The following is a 20,486-nucleotide window of genomic DNA, read 5'->3' as shown; positions in this document are numbered from 1 at the left end:
TGTCTCAGTTAAAGTGATGACTGCTTAGCCTTGCCTTGGGGTGCACAGAATGGCAAGAGGGCAGTCAGAGACCTATACTTGAGTCACTCTGAAAACCAGTACAGAGTAAACATGCCATCAGTACTTCTAGAAATGTGTCCTGCAGGGCCATCCTGATGGCGCTTGCTGGTTGCATGCCTGGTTTCATGCAGTGTGTTTCAGAATATAAATATTTATACAGGCTTGATACTTAAATGTTTATCTTATTTGTACCCTTTGCTCAATAAACATTATTTTTTGACTAAAGCTCAGTCACCAAAGTGGACAGGAATCATAACAAATGGTCATTGAATTTGCAGAACACATTAAAGTGAAGCTGTTTCACTGAATTCCTACGGAAGGAGTGAGGTCAATAATCAAACCATACCAGGGTGTGTAGCAAAATGTCATTTCAGTTTGTTCTGCTCTTAACTTCAACTGTAGGCTCTCCCTCGTTTGGAGCTCCTCACAAGTTGCCGCAGTTGGGAAAACCTGTTCAATTCTGAATAAGTGTCTAAAAATTTGCTGCCCACTTACCAGGCTGCTCACCTGTGCAAAATAAGGCAGTTGCTACAAGGGGGGGTATTTGCTGTTTCACTGCCTACAGCCTCCCTGTGGGATTTGCCTTTCAGTTTTCCAGTGAGTACGTCACTACTTCACTGTCATGCTCAGAATCCTCAGAGGAGAAGGGTGCTGCTCAGCTGGGTGCTAAGTGTTTAAAATCTTTCACATAAGCTTGTCAACCAGAATGATGCTGAAAATGTGCCCTTCCCTGGAAGGTACATTTGATACTTCATTGAACATGGTGTGATTTTTAGAAGATTCAGAGAAAATTGTTGTATTTCTGATTTTTTTCTCTTATTAAAGCAATACCTGTTATATGTGCCAAGGAAATTATTGTTTGTATAGAATGATTAAAATAAATTCTCCCCATAGCATAATATATTGTTGACTTCAGCTAACACATCTTATGTTTTTTACATTTTTTCTTCTAAGGTAGCAGTATGCACATCTTGTATATACTGTACTTTTAATCTTTTAAAGAATTTGCATCACAGATATTTTTAGATTTGCAATACTAAATGCTGATTTGAGCAAATTGTTCCCTGTTAAGCTGATTAATATAAATAATGTCATAACAAGGGGACATAGTAACCTTAAAATTAAATACCTCATTTTTCCTAAAACAGAAATAGTATGCTCACTATACTAAAAACATAAAGGTAGCTGTTAGAGTTTGAAAGGAGTGATAAATGTATGCTGCATTTCAACTCCCATTTTTTTAATTTGAAATGCTTTTGATTGGTCAATGGCTGTCAGCTGTAGGTCTCTGTGGCTCCCTTATAGATCTGTTGGAAACAATTTCACTAATGCAAACAGGGCTAAATTGCTTTCAGTGTTGTTGAAAGGCTGTTACATCTGGCATACTGCTGTGGATCTTTCGTGCATTCTTCTCAGTGGCAGCCATACTATTTTCAATACAGTTGGATAAACTGCTGGTTGAAACTATTGTTTGGCATCACTGTCAACTCTGAGGTTATTTTTCTAGTGCCAGAGAAGCTGTAGCTATCATTGACAGCATTTCAGAATTAGACTTCAAAAATAGCATTGAATAAGCTTGTGAGAATCTTTGGTGTATGCAAGACTATTAATCCTGCTTTATGTAAACCATTTTTACTGTATTTTAAATGCTTCTAATTTATAACACAGTTATATATCTTTTGTAATGTTACTTAGGATTTAAGTGGAATCAGTCCCACTTTAATGGAGCCCAGCTTTTCGGAGTTACTTTTATGCATCTGTTCCAAGTTATCTGTTTCCTTAGTAAATAATTTCTGCGGTGGAGCCATTACATTTTAGATGCAAAGCCCTGCAGTGTTACTAAAATCAAGCCAGGGGAAACAGTAATACTCTGAACAAGCACAAAAGGGGTATGTTCACCCTCTTTCTTGGGAATGCTGTGTTTAACAAAGTTGGTTGCAGTAAAGCATATTGAATTTCCCATTCTCCAAAGGTACTGTAGACTGTAGCTCACAGTAGAATCAAATAGGTTTTAACTCATTAGATGACTGTTATGGTGTGTAGGCTATCAGAGTTGCTGTGAGAATCTTCAGCATGTTCATTAAGCATCCTTTGAGAAATCTCATTATAACTTTCAGGGTTGTTTACAGTGTCTTGTACATGACCAAGGTTGGTTGGGTTTTCCCCCCCCCGATACCTTTATAGGTGACACTGCCTTGAAATCTAGCTTCCTCCCCTTACTGAAGCCTCACCTTCACCAGCCTCACCACCCTTATTGAAGAACACCACAGACAGGTGTTCATATGTATTCTTCAAATCTTTTCCTTTTCCCACCCTCATATAGATAGTGTACTAATTAAGTCCCTATTTGGTTCTTATTTTTAAAGAACAATTAAAAAAACCAACCAAACAAACACCACCTGTTCAACTGATGTATTTCATACTGTCCATATTTGTTCATTCTTCTTTTGGACATTGTTCTTGTATGAATCACTTGACGCTGTCTGTCAGGGACCTACTTTGCAAGTTCATGTGGCAGGGCTTTCAGCCTTTGCCTCGAGTACATTTTGTAGTCAAGGGAAGTCTTGCAGAATTTTATCCTTTATCTGCATCAAGGTTGATGATGATGATGCAGTCAGTCATACTGTATTTTACTTCGACTTTGAGTCCAAGCCTGGATTTATCATTTGTTTAGTCTTTCAGAGCTTTCCTTTGTGCTTTGACTTCAAATGCCATTGACAGATTTACTGCTTTATTGTGTTGTTTTATTTTGTTGTCAGAACTTTTACAAGATAAAATAAGTAAGTTCCACATTATCAGAAAGATGCTGATAAATTGCAGCAAGTGCAGGGGAGAACTAAAGTTTTCATGAGGCTGAATAATGGATTGTTTATGAAGAAAGATTAAAAGATTATGGTTTGGTTAAGTTGACGATTAAAGGAGAACAGAAGATTTAGAGATACTTGAAGGGTGTTAACAGCAAAGAAGGAGTTGAGTTAGTGTAATATAAAAGAGTAAAACTAGAGATATTGGGATTAATTTAATGGAAGGGAAATCTAGGCTATCTGATAAAACTTTTACATTATGATACTTATCGCTTTATGAATTAGTTTCTGAAGGGAAGTGGTAAGCACATAGTTTCTTGGAATATAAGGGCCTGAGAACAGACAAAAAGAAAACTCATGGAGAAAAATTGAGCAGTTGCAGGGAAACCACCTGTCGTGGTTTAACCCCAGCCAGCAACTAAGCACCACGCAGCTGCTCACTCCCTCCCTCCCCCCTAGTGGGATGGGGGAGAGAGTTGGGCAGCGGGGAGTAAAACTCGTGGGTTGAGATAAAGACAGTTTAATAGGACACAAAGGAAGACAATAATAATAATAATAAAATTACAATAATAATAATAAAGGAATTGGAATATACAAAACAAGTGCTTCACAATGCAGTTGCTTGCCAACCAATGCCCAGTTAGTTCCTGAGCAGCAATCTACCCCCCCTGGTTTATATACTGGGCATGGCATCACACCGTGTGGAATACCCCTTTGGCCAGTTGGGATCAGCTGCCCTGGCTGTGTCCCCTCCCAGCTTCTCGTGCCCCTCTAGCCTTCTCGCTGGCTGGGCATCAGAAGCTGAAAAATCCCCGACTTAGTACAAAGACTACTTAGCAACAACTGAAGTCATCAGTGTGTTATCAATTTTCTTCTCATACTAAATCCAAAACACAACATTATACCAGCTGCTAGAAAGAAAATTAACTCTATCCCAGCTGAAACCAGGACACCACCTAATGGGTCTCTTCTATCTCTAACTTCCATGGATCTGAAACAAAGAAGAACTTAGGTTTTCCAGCAGCATTCAGCATGTAATCTCTCTGGCCTTCCCGAATGTCATGAAATACCTTGGTTAAATTCCTTTAGTCAAATATCTACCAACCTTGCCTGTTTGGTATGACAAGTGCAGTTCTTCAGCACACAGCCATGCTTCAGGTTAGTTGGAGAGTATCTAACAGATACTGGCTTTAAGATATCTTCAGTTACATTTACTTACTCATGTGATGGAATGCATTTTAAATGGCTAGGAATGATTTTTCTTTGATTTTTGTTTAATATAGTCTTTATGATACAGCAAATCAGTGAACACAGCAAGTAACCTTATAAATTATTTTCTTGCTAGCCTTAGTCAGTCATGTACAACTTCCAGTGTCCATAGTGAATTGCCAAGGCTGCAGGTTTAGATGTATCTTTATTCCGTGTTTATACAGCATGGAGGCCACGCTCCCATCACTGGTCACAGTAGTGACGTATTTAATAAGAGGGCTAAGGCTATAACTGGAGTGTACCTTAATTTATTTTTGTGGTTTTCAGAAGGTTCAGTTTAGATGGCCTTCATGTTCTGAACAGCTAGTAGGCATTACAGAGCAAACTTACTTTAGGGTTTACATATGTGGGGACAGAGAGAAAATGTTCTTTTCCAGCCCAGCATTTTTGTTAATACTTGCTTCTGTGTTTGGGTACAGAACTTATTTGGAAGAAATAACTACAGTGTAATAGATGAGATAAATGTCTTAGTTCTTGCATATGGGTGTGGGAAGGAAAGAAAGAAAAATTTACCTCTGGGGAGAAATTGAAAGAGAAGGCATGACAAAAAATGTAGACATGTTTTATGAAGTAGTGATTCACTGAAGCCTACATGTTCTGTAATCAATGTTGTACTGATCACCACAAAATACTGACCAGAAATTAAATTCTAGACTGTATGTTGCCTGGGTAGGAGAAAGAAAAAATGTAGGAAGAGAAGGATGCGGCATACAAAGAATATTATAGTAGAAGCATTCACTATATCCTACTGCCTTCCTTGCATCCTCAGGTGAGGAAAATAAAGTGGTGTTTTCAGTGGTGTCAGTTGACTGATGGGAGAAGTTCAGAAGACCGAAGAAGGAATGTTTCTACAGATCAGTAAAATGTGAAAAAATATCAGCATAATTATTTATGGACAACTTTTTTCAAACGTTCTGAAATGGAAATGTCCTGCAGTGCCACTGAATTCAGCAGGTTTGAAGGCATTAAGTGTCTCATAGGACTGGGTTTCCACTTGGTATACAAGTATGGTGTAGCAAAATGCAAACTTACTTCTGTAAAGACCACTTCAGAATTGGTATTACCTACAGGTGGAGCATGAGTACCTTGGGTAACTGAGAGTTGAATGGGACAACTGAGTGGGGGGGGATTAGGAGTGTGGCAGGAGGTGAATTGTTTTGTTAGGATTGTTAACTGCTTGCAAAATCCTGACTCTGATGGCTAATTCTTGAAAATGAGCTAAAGGTAACAAACTATGTTAGCACTGAAGAGCCTCTAGAATCTAACAGCAAAATATTTGAGCTGCATCAGAAGTAATATTAATGGTTAACAAGAGAGGAGTTTTGCTCTTTCAAGTCACTGCTTTTGGTGAGAAGCTGCTTTAAGGAAACCAATAAGCTCCAACTCTGTGGATATCATGAAGCAAGCTCTGAAAGTGCTGTGTGCTATTGGCTCCAATCTGGGAGATTCCCTTTTGATGATACCCTGGCTAACTGACTGAAAGAGATAGAAAAACCTCTTTCATAACTCTGTGGTGAGGAGAGGATGAAAAACAAGACTGGGTTAGTGCATTCTTCTTAGTCTTCTCATTACATAGACCTCAGAGTAACCAGCCAGAGGCTGAAGCTGGCAGAAGCTATACGCACTTTAAACAGTGACTGCTGGTTTTCTCTTTCTGTGGTTTTTTTTTTCTTTACTTTCCTGTGTTCTTGTTCCAAGACTCTACCTCTCTGCACCTGACCTTGTCTTTCCAAACCCTCTCTTGCCAAAACAGCACCCTGGGGATTCAGATAACAACACACACAGATGCACAAGCCCTTATGGACAAGTTGTGGTGCTCACAAAATTATCCAACCTGCTTTTTTTCTGCTTGCACATTATCAGCCTATTTTTCTGCTATTTGTCTACTGCATATGTTACACATCTCCATCCAGCAACAGCAATAACGGAAATCAGCTCTTGACTGATTCCTAACGACAATGGTTGAAACAATTAGTATGCTTTATTAATCTTGTGCATGTGATAAGATTATGCAGCTGTGTTACAGTACATACATTTTAGTTTTATTCTGTCTCATTTTCAAAAAGCAAAAGAACCTGTAGGATTTAATGAAAATATAATACCTTGTAATGATTTAGACATTGCTTCCCTTCTCAGTGCTCAACCCAAGAGTTCTTCTTGATAGTCAGCACCCTGTCTCGTCTGGACTTGGAAATTCAAGCTCTTGTTCCAGTCATACATTCTCATGTGAAAACTCCTCTGTTACAAAATGTACTATTGGAAATCCCAGACCTTCTCTCCCCAGTAAAACATTATTTAAAGATCCTTAATGAAGAAGCAGCCAAGTAAGTAGAGAAAATAGATGAATCTTCCATGCCTCATAGGCTTTCTGACTAAATGTATTCACTTATGCAAATTATGCATCTTATTTTAATATACTTTAGTTTTATATTTTGGGGTTTATATTTACATGTCTACAGGTTGCTTATAGTTAAAGCAGAGGTTGTTGTTTTCTACAGCTTATATGCTTTTTTTAAAGTTAAACTAAGCAAATATTTTGCCTAGTAGGTGTCTGCCTCAGGCTGAATAATTTTTTGAAAGTTTTTCAGCTGTTTTGGGGAATGAATTTAGAGCGAAATATGTTTTGCTCATGTTAATTTGTTTAACAACTTTTAAATTATGTTTTTAAATAGAGAAGCTATTCCTTTTGAAGAGAGACTTGACCTTCAGCAGACTGGCTGCCCTGCTGTCAGGAGTATGCCTTTTACTATTTTTCTGAAAATTCATCAGAGCTTTGAGTGCCCCCTATGCTTTTTAAAAAATCTCTTTACATACTTACTAATGACAGAGAATATAAAGTTTAATAGCTCTGAAGATTCCATGTAGCCTGTGTGATTTGTACCCCATCAGAGCATTTCTGGGGTTAGTGCCCTGTTTGTGGACTCCCTCTAGAGAATGACTGAACGAGCACCTACCTTAGGCTCTGGGTGTGATCAGGCTTTTCCCTGCAATTGTGTTCCTGCAGTCTTGGAGAGGTGACCTGGAAGGAAGGAGGCTGTCTGCCCTTTTGTGTCTTAATTCTGTCCTTCGTTGGTCCAAGAAAAAAATGGTAGACAAAGGAAGAAGATGCTGAATTGGAATGAATATGCATTATAAGGGAGAGTGTCTTTAAAGAATTTGTTGTATACTGTTTTCTTCTGAAGAACTGCTGCCTCCATTGTTACCCCTAGATCCTAGTTTTAACGAGAGGAAGAAGGTAGCAGGAGTCTTAAGATGCAGAATAGTAAAGCAAGAACATGAGTTCAGTAAGGGAGGGATGTGTAAAAAAACCTCTCAGAGGACAAGATTTAGGATAATACCTTGTGACCAGTAAAGGTCACTGTCTTTCAGAAAAAAAAGCAGTATAAAATCTTCTAAAAAAGGTTCTCTCATGCTACTAGGCACAGAGGCAGCCTGTCTGGCTTGCACAAGCAACCTTTCTGAGCACTTGACTCTGCAGGTTTTTGGTCTCCTTTCAGTGTTTTTGTTGTTTACACAACAGGTTGAGAGGACATTCTGAACAAAAAACGAGTATCATCCAGCTTTATATCCAGATCATCCTAAACTTCCCTGCTATGAGCAAGTTTCATTTAACTTTGAACTTTTCCTCATGTGTAATGTTATGAGATACACTTGACTGTGATATAACTAGAGATTCTTTGATGAAAGATATGGTACATAGTTTAATGTGTAGTTATACTGGGGCATAGTCTTGATCTTTTATTTTCAAAACAGACTAAAAATAAACATCAAACTTATTTATAAAAATCTTCTTTATATTTCTCCAACTGAGACTTAAAATTAAAGAAAATTTAAGAATTAAAGCCTAGAACTTACTTTTATTTGCTTCTGAATTAGAGACAGATGCAAGCTGTGTAAATTTAGAAGTTGAGAAGCGTAGCAGGATTTGCTATGCCCATTGGACAGGTGGGATTATGAGATTTCTACTGATGCATGGTATCCAATTATAGTTGTGGCAGGTTATGAGAAAACAGACTGTATCTTAATTGTACCAGATTTACTGTAGGTAGGTTTAAAAGACAGGGTTTTTCTGTCACTGTATTGATGATGGCTAGAATAGTATTCAAAAATAAGATATAACAGTGTAAGTAGAAGATACCATCATTGATCTGCAGAATGCATATATTTTATTTGCATTTATTCAAGATGACTAAAATAACTTACCTTTTGGCCCTTATATATCTCAAACTTGTGTGGCAATATTCTTTGTACTCAAAAACCTTTCTTTCATTGAAATCATTGTGACTACTCATATGCATATGTGCACACACACACACTTGCCACACGTAAGTATACTGTATCATGTGTTAATTTTATTATGTGGATAAAATCCTGTAGTGGTTTTCAAAAGTATCTCTCTCCTCCAGGGTTTTTTAGGGGGAGTTCAAGATTCTGGGTTTATGGGTTTTCTTAAACTGTCAAGTTTTAAATTTTTGGTAGGTATCACATAGCAGTGACAGTCTTCACAATCAGCTGCTGGCTACTAGCGATCTTTTTTTCCTTGCATTCCCATGGAAACACGTCTAATCAGCACAAAATCGTTTCTAAAAATTAGTATTGTATTTTAAAATGGTATTTTTACTGTCACTTATATAATAACTGCGTCCATGTAATGCAAAATCAAAGCACAGCTTTGTGTTACCTGTCTGGTCACTGGCTCCAGTTGTAGGTTCATTCTCAGGCAAAGGGGTATCGGAGTAGATAGAATATTAGACTTTTATTACTTCTAAGTTTTATTACTTTCAGTTTGCTAATTACTTGCTCTCCAAATATTAGATTTCAGGGTAATTATGTAATTAACTGGTACAATTTTTTATTTGCTCTGAAATACAAATGTGTATTCCAGTTAACTTAGGGCTGATTGCACTGCTTTCTATTGTTTGCCTGATACTTATTAGGATAAGTTAAATTTTTTATTTTTTTTATGACAACCATATTTTTAATAGGTTGTTCAGCTTCCCAATTTTAAACATTTGAATGGTATTGTCTGTTTCAGGTTTCAATCCTGAGCTGAGATAGTGCAGCCAAAACAATTCTGTCATTTTCTGACAGTGAGACTAGAAAAGAGCATTGTTTTGCATGTATTAAAAAATGCTCTGGTTAATCTTTTCTTGAGAAAAGAAGAAAGCTACTCTGAGAAATTCCTAATGACATCCTGCTTTGATGAAGGCCTCATGAGAGGGATTTTTCTTTGCATTCCTCATGAAAATCTGCACAAATATGGCCAAATTCTAAATATGTCAAAAATCTGTGTTCACGTTATACAGCAATTATCTAAAGCATCACACTTAATCATGACAAAGATGCTGTTGGCACTTGGGATGCTCCAGGTTGGGGCAGCAATTGCATGCCAGAATTATGAATTGAGACAGAAGGGAATGATCTTTCTTGTGCTTCCTTTTCTTGCTCTGCTCGACCAAGGGAGAGCAAACAGAAAGCTGCAGGATACACATTCAGAGACAACAAAAAAAACGAGTCAGCAGGGTTTGGTATGGAAGAAGGAGCATAGTATGATAGAGTAGAAAGGAACAGGAATAGATTGGTTTTGAATACATTGGGGGGGCGTAACTTGGTGTAGCCTCTTAGAGTGCGTATACAAAGTGCCTTTCTATTTATGTAGTGCGTATGGCAGCTTTCAGTAAATGTGCTGTACTATGGCCAAGTAACAGAAAAGCTGTATTTAGAGGGGAATAAAGCTACTGTTAAAACAAATGAGAATGACTAATAAAAATATGGATGTAGCCAGTAGAATTGGGGAACGTATCTTTGATTTTACTGTTATTTTATCTTATGCTTCTTATGGGTAGGACTGGAGATAAAACCCAATTGTTCAAGGACCTTACAGACTTCCCTGTCATCAGAAAGAGAAAGGAGGAGATCCTGGATGTGCTTTCTAAAATCCAATTGCATCTGCTGGACATTCGTAAACAGATTAAGAATCCTTCTGCAGAGTATGTTACAGTTTCTGGTCAAGAGGTAATACGCTATCTATTCTGTATGACTGTACCCTTTTTTGTCTAGAAAATAACTTAAAAGTCAGACTTAACTAGAGCTCTCTTCATTTAGTATGATACTTGATGAGGTCATTTGACTATAACCTTTTGTACAACTTTAAAGAACAGTTTTGTCATAGTGCCACTTTTTTATTTGTTGTCAATTACTGATTTAAATAATAAAAACACTTTAGCACAGTTGAATTTGGTTCAGTAATGCTTTGCTCTTCTTTATATGTAAAAACACTTGCATATGTCCGAGGTTAATTATGTGGCTATTAAGTGCTGAAATATTCTCAGAGAACCAGGAAGCACAGCATTAGGTTAATTTGAAGAATGGTAAAATTATTTGTAAGTACTGATTAAGACTGTAATTTGAAAGATGGGAGAGCAGAGGAACAGTATTAAAGAATGATAAATGTTATTTTACTTTTAATTCTTAGAAACGGTTGTTGCGGACTGGAGCTTTTTTTTTGCTAGTTGCTGTGCAAGTGTGGGCAGGCCATGCTCCAGCGAGCTGAGAAGTTCAGTGCAAGAACAAAGAGATGACAGATCCTGCCAGATCTGGGGGGGAACTGAAAGGAGCAGTGAGGTAGCACTGTTCAGCATTGTCCTTTGGGAACTGAGAGTAGGAAGGCTGGGGAGAACTCCACAGAAAATTGGGAAAAGAAGGGAGTTAGGAAACTGAAGGAGAGTTGGGAGTAAAAGAGATGAATCAGTGAGGATAGGGAGGGAAGGAGCTGGAAGCAGCCCCCTGTCACCTAGGAAGGCGAGAAAGGTGAGGACCTAGGAAGGTGAGAAAGACCCAAGAGACAGAGCAGGGAGCAGACAGGCAATGATGAAAGTGAGAGAGAACGTGAGAAGGGATGAGTTAGAGATAGCAGCATTTGATAAAGACCTCGGGTGGATATTTCTTTTGATGGTGAAGCTGAGAAGAGGAAACGTGGCTGAAGAGCTGGGTAGGCTGTCAGCATGGATGCTGAAGTCCAAGAGGAAACATGGAAGAGTGTGTCTGAGTATTGTGTGAGGAAGGGATGAGCCAGGGTTTGAAAGGTTTCTCTCGGAGAGGGTGGATGAAGAGGTGGGTGATGACACATGTGTGAAGGAAAGGCAAAGAGAAGAATTAATCAGAGAGAGGAGAGCATCTGAGGTAATCAGATGTGAACTGGACAGGAGAGTTTCAGAAACCACCAGTCACTACACATACATTTAAGAGAGGAGGCCTTTGTAGCAGGGGACGGCTCAGAAACCATTGCAGACAAAAAGATCTATCTTGTATATTCATGAAAGGAGCTGCAGAGGTTACAGATAGCTATTATTTAATTACATCTTGTACGGGTGTTTCATAGACATCAAAAGAGGCAGTAGAGGAAGGATTAGAGAAGGTGGTCAGTGAGGAAAGGAAAGACACTAAAGGAATGGAAGTAATGGAAAAGGAATTGTAAGGGAGGAGCAGAGCACAGGCATAACAAGAGTCTCTTTGAGTTGAGCTCTTTCTTTGTCAGATCTAGATGGTATATTCTTCTTACGTTCTTGTAGCACTCTTATAGATGTAGCATTCAAATGCTTCTTCACAACAGACCTGGGCAGAAGCAGGTTCATGGTTTGCTAGTTCTGAAAGAGAGAAGCTGCCAGGCAGCTTTTTTTACGTATCTCCCTACTCTGGACATCTGTTCAGGGAACAGGCCTTCTGGGGGGGGGGGGGGGGGGGGGTGTCAAACTATTTACTCTGCCATGTGTGCCCCCAAACGCATGATTATGAATACATGGTTAGATTTTCAGAGTCAGCCCACTGTGTGTTAACTTACATTTGTTAAGTTCCTGTTAGAGTTCAGATGAAGATCCAGTTGATACATACCTTTTCCAAGATATGAGGTTACACCTGTATCTATCTTACCTTTTTGTTTCTAGACCTCTAACGTAATCCGTAGTGTGCACTAAACAGGACAGAAAGCTCTCCAGATAGTGATAGCATTGCTGTTTGTTTCAGGCAGGATTTAGAAAGAAATTGCTGCATTTGGCAAGTATTTGCTTCTTGCATTGCATAAGCAGTGCTTTGGTCCCAGTTTATTTAATACTGCACTTATTTATTTAATAGGGCTAAGAATAAAAGGACGAAAAAGCAAATGCTTTTGTTGTTTTGAAGAAGATTGCAGCCTCTCTGCTTGTTTCTCACTAGCCACACAAACAAACCAGGCAATTGAACTGGCTGTGTTAATTTAGGCTGTTCTGAGTTCGGGTAGGCATCCAGCATAGACATAAATGTGGTACTATTTTCTGTCTTCCTTTCGTAAACACAGCATGTTTAATTGTTTTGAGATGAACTTTAGAAAAAACTGTAATACCAGCACATCAGCAACGCCACTAGTGGCAGGAGCAGTTGGCTCATTTTCAAATCTTTGCAGATCTCTGCTTCTACCCATTTTCAGTCTGTCTTGTGTGTTTTATGCAATTTCAGGGTTTCTCCAGTACCAAATATTTTAAAAGTGTCTTAGGTGAATTAAGAACTAGTGCACTTCATCTTTGCTGGAGTCTTGTGCTCATGTTAGGATTATTATTCTTGTTTGTACTTGAAAATGATTGCTGGCTATTCTGTGAGGTGTGGAAGCTTTTATCTAAATCGTACTAACTGTAATGGAAAAGCTTTGTCAGATAAGAGTCTCATGGTTTTCTGTAAAGGTGATCAGATTCTGGGTTAATCTAATCTCTGCTAGAAATTCATTTTCCAACTGAATTCTTTTATTTAAGAATGCCTGAATTCTTTGACATCCAGGACCTCAGGCTAGTGGTACAAAGATAACCGACATGAATCATATAAAATACTGCAATAAACACATTGTGTAAATTTCAGTGCACTGAACCTCTTGCCATTACTACTGGTTTCCCCTATTCCTTCCCTTTCTGACCCCAAGTTGATCGAAACTTGAAGCAAGGTACTGTAGATACAGTGCTAGCATTTGAGATTTTGAGCTCTTGTCTGTGACATGTTATAGGTAACTATGGCTCAGTACGAATCACTGATCCCTAGGCAGGAAGGCACACCTCACTGATAAGGAGTAGCCTCAGTACAGGTGGTATATAGTGTAGAGTGCATGTTAACGCTGAATTCTCTACAAGGCCCGGTCAGGATCGGGTAAGCAAGACTTACTAGCTTTAGTCTGGTTTTGGCTTGATAAGAGGGAGGTGAGGAGAATGTGTTAGGGGATGGAGGAATAGAAGGGCAGAGATGGGGCAGCAACGTGGTAGGGCACAAGAACAGCTCAGGATAGGAGTTGCTCTTTCAGCAGAAAATGTGTATGTTATAACTCTCACTTCTGGGGGAAAAAGAACATTAGCTTCTGGTCTGCTCAGTCTCTTCAGGCTGAATATGGTTTTCCTCTGATGCATGCAGATTTCTTGATATATGATGATTATGGTTCTGTAGTCTTCCTAACTTGCCATGATACTACATTTCTGTTTATTTTAGTTTATGATAGAAGTCAAGAATTCCCATAAATCATCTGTGCCATCTGACTGGGTTATGGTTAGTAGGTATGTAAAATGTCTTTGAAGTTTGTTCTATTTTAATATTTAAAGAAAAAAAGTGGTATTTTGGTATTACAATTAATTACGTACACATTCTCATTGCTCCATGTGTTTGTTTTGTTTTTTCTTTTTAAACTGAAAACCAACCGAACAAAATTGTTATGTTAATTTATTGCCCATAATAAGTTTTGCTTAAAAGCAAACAAAACCAAACTGAAAAAAATTGAGTTATTAAAACGCTTGTTTTTACATGGCAGATCCTTAGTGCACTATATTACTTGCTTAATCTTTCAAAGTACATGTACTGGTGTCAAAACTATGGTCTTGATTCAGTTGTGCCTGTAGTTTGTACATGCAAATCTTTCATAGAATTTTGATTGTTCTTAGTTTATTCAGAAAGGTAAAGGTAGCTGTGCAAATACCTGTTTGTGCATCTCAATAAACTCAGTGTATTTAAAATGTCATTTTACTTATTCATACAGACAAGCTTTGCTCACTTTGGTACTTAGTGTTATATAAACATGATTTTAGATAGTTTTGGATACTTTTTTCCAGTAGGTAAAACAGAGATGGACTGAATTATGTAGCTGACTTTTTTCTTTTCAGTCATTTGTTTTATTATTTAAACAGGTTGAATACCTTAATGTTATGATGTGTAGAGTCCATGTAAATGCTGAATTCTCTACAAGGCCTGGTGTATAATGGGTGTGCACAGACATCTCACACCAGAAATAGGCATAATCAAGGTGAACTCTGAAGTGATGTTCTATTCATTTATGCAAGAATTCAGTATTAAAAGTGCACAGATTAGCCAGAATTAAGACGATGAAGAACAAATTACAGCTAATCTGGATTTTGTAAAAGAATGCCTGGGAATGCCAAAGTGAGTCCTTAAAATAAATGGAAACTAGCAAGATTTACGAAATTTATTGCAGGCTTATCATGAAGTTTTCCTCTGTAAAGTGAAATTTTTTTCTTGGACTTCATTGTATATGCAGTCAGTCACTGAAGAGTCATCCATTTGTGCAGTGTATTGCTGAACAGAATTTTGTGAAATATATAAACTTCAATGATACACACTACGTTGTGAAAAACATTTCAAAAGCCTTCTGAATAGGCAGTGGTGCGGTCACCGATCACTTTATTCACAATAAAGATCACTGGAATCAATAGAGTTTGATACCACAATAAAAGAATATGTTTTTTAACATCCATTTTCAAGGCTCACAGAGAATAAGAGAAGTGGTCCAATTTTGCATGTGGATGGTGTAACTGATTGCTTAGTAACCTTGATTTCCTATTTGGCTTTTCTCTCTCTTCCAGCACAAAAGCTGTCAGCCGTTTCCACTCTCCTTTTATTATAGAACATTACAGACATCTGAACCAGCTCCGGGAGCAGCTAGTCCTTGACTGCAGTGCTGAATGGCTAAATTTTTTAGAGTGAGTTTACAAAATAGAGTCAGTTTTTATCATTGTTATGTATTTTATTTTATTTTTGCTGTAAGAACAGGAAAAAAAAGATGTTTATCTTTAAAAAAAAAGTTGATAATTCAATTATGTTACCCATAACAACTTTAAAGATAGTCAATTAAAACAGTGTTCTTCAATTTAAAGCATTTGAAGGCAAGGCCTTTGCAGACTGAGTCCTGAGACCAGCAGTGATGTCTCTAGATTTTAAAATTCTGATGAAAATACACCATTAAATGTATAAGGTGGCTCTCAAAATTTGAAACTAATATCATAGCATTAAGAACCTGAAAGTGCAACTGACTGTAAATGAATGAAACTGAATCTAGTAGGTTTATTATTGAAGTACAATGTAAGTGAATTGAAAAAAGAATTTATTATACAAACTAACCAAATTCACATTTAATATTAATTGAAATAGACTATGGCTTCACTGTTAAGTGTGCCGTTACTAAAAAAAACAATAATAAATTAAGTACAATTGCAGTGTTACTTACAGTTTTTGAGTTAGGAATGTTCAGGGTGTTTGGGCAGTTGCTTGAGTGTGATTCTCCATAGCCCTATATGTTGTATGCTAACCCTGCGACCGACTGTGTGTCTGTTTGCTAGAAAGTAGTGGGAGTGTTACCGTCCCTCATAACTGGCTCGGAAGATCTGTTTGTCTCAGATCAGAATTTTGAATGGAGTTATTTGACTGTTTAGCCAAAGGATCTTTAAAATGGGAGTTTAAAAAATATTTCTCAAATTTCTGAATACCTTTAATTTTTCAGGTGTCTGGTTATCAATTATTTTTTTACTTCCATGAGTTACAGACCCACTGAAATTGTCCCTCATGTCATGCAATGATAATTGGCTCACTTTCACTTGTGCTTTTTTCCCCACTGCAAAAACTTAACAAGTTCCTTCTGAAGTTGTCTCACTGGACGTAACTGATGCCAAGGTTTGCCTTCTAGTAGGAATTCAGCAATTAAAATTATTCAGCAAATAAAATTTGGTAGAAACTAGAAAAACATTCCGATTCATTCTTCTCCAGACGTGTTGCCTTTGCAATACTATAAAAATAGTTATGTTAAATAATTTATTGTCAGTATACTAGCCATATAAGTTTGAGGAGACCTATTTTAACCTTTCTTTACTTAGATCTGCTGCTTTTCATGTTCACTTTGCTGTTTTCAATAGTGTTGTATGATAGCAGTATACAACAAGGAAAGACCTGTGTGTAGGAAAATGCTCTTCTTCCCCACCCCTCCATTTATTTATTTATTTATTTATTAAAATTAAATTTCATTCCCCTACTTTTTTTTGATATTCCATGTTGTATCTTTGAGACTAGGAGAGGAAAAAAATTCTTGAGGACTGAGAGAATGAACTCTACTGAAAACTGTTCTTCTGGTAACATCGTTACTGTACTGGGGGAAGCAATACCATAAATGGAAAATGAATTCTTGAATTTTCTGTTGTAGATACCATACTTTATTCAAATTGAACTTTACTGAACTCCTGGGTTCAGGCAGGTTCAGTTTTAGTTTACTTTTTTTTACTGTAACTTATGGTTGAGGTGAATTGGCAGTTGGGATTCAGTTGCCACTGTGATAACAGTGGCATTTATATAGACCTCATTTAGGCAGCAGGGATCAACTGCAGACGCTTTATATGGTATCTAATGAATTTCATTTTGCCTGCTTTTTTGTGCTTAAAAAGAATTCACTGTTACAATGGGAGCATGAAGTCTGTCTTGATTAAGATTGTGTCCTCATATTGTAACTTAATACACTGCTGGGAGATTTGAATTCAGAGTAATTTAAAGACCATAGGAGCCCTGTGAGAAGCATGCATAGGGTATATTTTGACAGTACATCTGTATCTGTATGAAATTATTTATTTCTCTTTTCTTCCTCCTGTTATTTTTCCCTGTTTTGGTATAGCCATTTTAGTGAACATTATCACCCTGTGTCTAAAGCGATTGGTCACCTAGCAACTGTCGACTGTCTGTTCTCATTGGCTCAGGTGGCTAAACAAGGAGCCTACTGCAGGTAATCAATTTTTAATTTTTATTTAGGATTTTAGAGGGAATTATAAGACAGTATTTAAAATAAATTTGACTTTAATATGTGTACTACAATAAAATGCATTATTAAAATTGTTTACAGTAGCTTCAACTTAATCTGGTTTTGCAAAGCAACACTTCTGGGCTTAATGCAAATCTGTAAACATTGCAGTTCAAATTTGATATCTTATGTTTGTCTGTCTACTGTCTGACCTGAATCTAGTAGGTGATATATCACATAAATATAAATATATGTTGGACTTTGCATGCAAATTTTTTCTCCTTTTTTTTTTTTCAGCAAGGTCTGAATTTATAATGTCTTTCTAATACCTAAGATTCTAAGGTGTATGAGGTATGTTTCAAAGATGTATTTCAGGTAAATAATAGATAAATATTAGTGCCAGCTTCCACAGCAGTGATGATGCCTCACCTAGGATCGTGTGTTAGATTTGATGAGCTGTGCACCTTCCTCTGCCCAAGACCCACACATGCACACCAGGCACCGCAGCCTGGGACTCTGGTGGTGCCAAGGCTGTTGCCCTTGCTCTCTGTGGTGGGGAGACATGAACCCGCAAGTCCTGCTTTGCCAGAGGTTGGTCCAGAGCTGGCTTCTGAGCCTGTACACCCTGCAACTTGGGTCTTTCCCACCACCACGAGCCCACATCTCTCGCACCCACACAGAGACAGTCAGTCTCACTGGGGTGCCTTCTTCCATACTGTGAGGTCTCTGTCCCCAGAGGCACTGGACACTCACTGAGCCACTGCTTCAACTGGCTGAGTGCTGTCCTAGAGGTCAGCGCTTACTGTTTCTGAGGTTTACTGTAGACACACCTGCAAGGGCTGTTGGTTTCCAGTCCTCAGCCATTCCCTCTGCCAGACAGTCCACATACTCTCTCTTGAACAGTGCTGTGTGTCACTTCTTAAATGTTGTCATTGTGGGGCTGTGCTGCAAGTGCTCAGACAATGGCTTAGGAATAACCATATGAATTAGTAACATTTGAGACCTATGGAAAATACAGCAAATCATGTATTAAATGTATGTGGATGAAGGGAAATCAACTTACATATGCTTCTGCTTTTATACAGCATTAAAGATAATATTGATCACTTCTGGACTCTTGGGATCTTGTGTGCCTCTATGAAAATCTCTTCGAAAGTAATTGCTCACTTATTTCTGGTTACTCAGATAAGAAAACAAACTGAAATCTGATTAATTCACTGTGCAGAGTTTAAATAATTCACTGAATTTTAAAAAGTAGCTTAGAGCTTATAAACTGGCAGGAAGGAGACTTCTCAGTGAAACTTCAGCTGCAGGGAAGATGTCAATAATTAATTTTGGAGAGCTACTGAAAGAAAGATGGGACCTCCATATTAACTAATTTAAGTATTCTGGAGGAATGTTTTTTTATTAAGTGAGGATTTTTTCCTATCACACTACCTGAGGCATGTAAATGAGTCATGAAGTTAGGAACACAGGTGCTCCGCCCAGTTGCTGGAGAAAGGTAAGCACGACTTACAGTTCCAAGGCATCTCAGGACTCCTGTGTTGGGAGACCCATCCTTTACACGGACAACGTACAACATCAGGGCGCTCAGGCAGCAAAGTTAGATACCTGAAGATGATGGCATATGTAGTCCAGAGAACATCATCTGATGTTTGTGTATCCACTCTGCAGACTGTGAATTTGTTTAAGGAACGCTGTTTAAAAGGTAGTACATGACTAAAGGACATGTTATGCATTCCAGAGCTTTTTTTCTTTTTCTTTTTTTTTTTTTTTCCCCCCTCTCTTACTGCATGACACATGATTGTCTGATTGTGGGAACACAGGGCAGGGCAGACCTTTTGAATAAGTGTGGCTGAAGCCTTACTTCTGCAGGCCCCATAGTCTGAAACCAGAACAGGCAGTCATCAAGGCTCATGGCATCCTGAAAATGCATCCTGTCTCACAGTTACATGGAAGGAGGCTTGAGCACTTAAAAAGAGAGAATTATTTCTAAAGACAGGGGCAGAATTATAAAATGGCAAATGGATCATTTAGCTGTCATCTCCCTCTCTGGAATGCACAGTGGCGAGGTACAAGAGGAAGTGCTTCTAGGTATGTGCTCTTCCCTTTTCAGAGCGTCACATTACAGCTCCAAATAACTTACCCATGCAGCAAGTGGAGGGTGAAATTTCCTTTCTTTGTCCCCAAAGCCTAAGACGTTGTCTGTAGTGGTTTCATCCCAGTACAACTGCTGGAAATATCTTTATGCTAAAAACACCACACCATTATCAGCTTGCACCTCTTTCACCAGTGTTTTGTGTTGCTATGATGCTATATATTTTATCTCCATTTTCCTTTCAAATTGCATCATCATTCTTCAACCCAAGAAAAATCATACTTCCCACATCTTGTCTTCCCTCTAAAGTCCACCTGAAGTGTTAGTTAATTTCCAGTTAAAAAATTCTGTGGCTTTATTCCAGTATTCTCTTCTTCTTAGCTGCTGCCACTTTCCTAAATTACTGCTCTTTGATTTCAGAGTGATTGTACTTCTAGTGTAGGAAAATGTTGCTGAGACATGAAACCACATTTACCTCTCCATTGAATGCTGCACTTCAGTTTACAATTAAAAAGTAAACCTAGGTTGCAGAGAACAAAAAAGAAATAGTCATAATTCAGTGGAACGTGCTTCTTTTGCATTTTTTTGTTCTGTGAAGAACACACAACTCTTGGAGACAGAGCTTTTCAGTCATGGAGATATGTAATGCAGAATTATATGTTACATTAGTAGACATGTAGACAAATTTGCAGCTAAGGTGGAAGCATTTGAGACAAAACTTTTTATGTGGTTTGAGATGAGAGGAAAAAAGTAAGTAGTATTGATCTAGTTTGTGTATTAATTTCTAAAAAGGTACTGTCGTTTCAGTGGTTCAACTTAGTAAGCCCTTTCTATGGACAGTTAATGTGTTATCAGTCATAATGTACATAGTTGGACAATTCTCTTTACTCCCCACCCTCCAGTTAGAACTTAATGCCGTAATAGGCTGGACCAGTTCATCAGCAAGATCATTCTGACAATACAAAATGTATCTGCAAAAAGCGGCACTTTGCAGAAGTTGGTGCAGTGGTGGGAAAAAAGCAGACTGTCCTCCAGTTTGGGGGTTTTGCTATTGCTTGTTCATTTTGTAGTTCTTACCAGTTTTTTAGAATACATATAAACAACTGAAAACATCCCCTAGGAATGAAAAAATGAAGGAAATACTCTAAAATTTCTCTATCCTATCTGCTACCTTTTTTTATAA

At 37.9% G+C, this 20,486-nt stretch overlaps 1 protein-coding gene across 1 annotated transcript in view; it reads left to right on the top strand.

The window, feature by feature from the left end:
• MSH3 (mutS homolog 3) overlaps nt 1-20,486 on the top strand; it is a 118,941-nt gene that overhangs the window by 68,356 nt on the left and 30,099 nt on the right. The window contains exons 14-18 of the mRNA XM_052776708.1: nt 6,270-6,457; nt 9,980-10,148; nt 13,632-13,696; nt 15,014-15,130; nt 17,083-17,190. Coding sequence (XP_052632668.1) covers nt 6,270-6,457; nt 9,980-10,148; nt 13,632-13,696; nt 15,014-15,130; nt 17,083-17,190 — 647 coding nt within the window. The remainder of the gene's footprint in view (nt 1-6,269; nt 6,458-9,979; nt 10,149-13,631; nt 13,697-15,013; nt 15,131-17,082; nt 17,191-20,486) is intronic.

Source organism: Harpia harpyja, chromosome Z (assembly GCF_026419915.1).
Source record: "Harpia harpyja isolate bHarHar1 chromosome Z, bHarHar1 primary haplotype, whole genome shotgun sequence".
NCBI lineage: Eukaryota > Metazoa > Chordata > Aves > Accipitriformes > Accipitridae > Harpia > Harpia harpyja.
The sequence above is the reverse complement of the archived record's forward strand: the minus strand, read 5'-3'. Positions and strand labels throughout refer to the sequence as shown.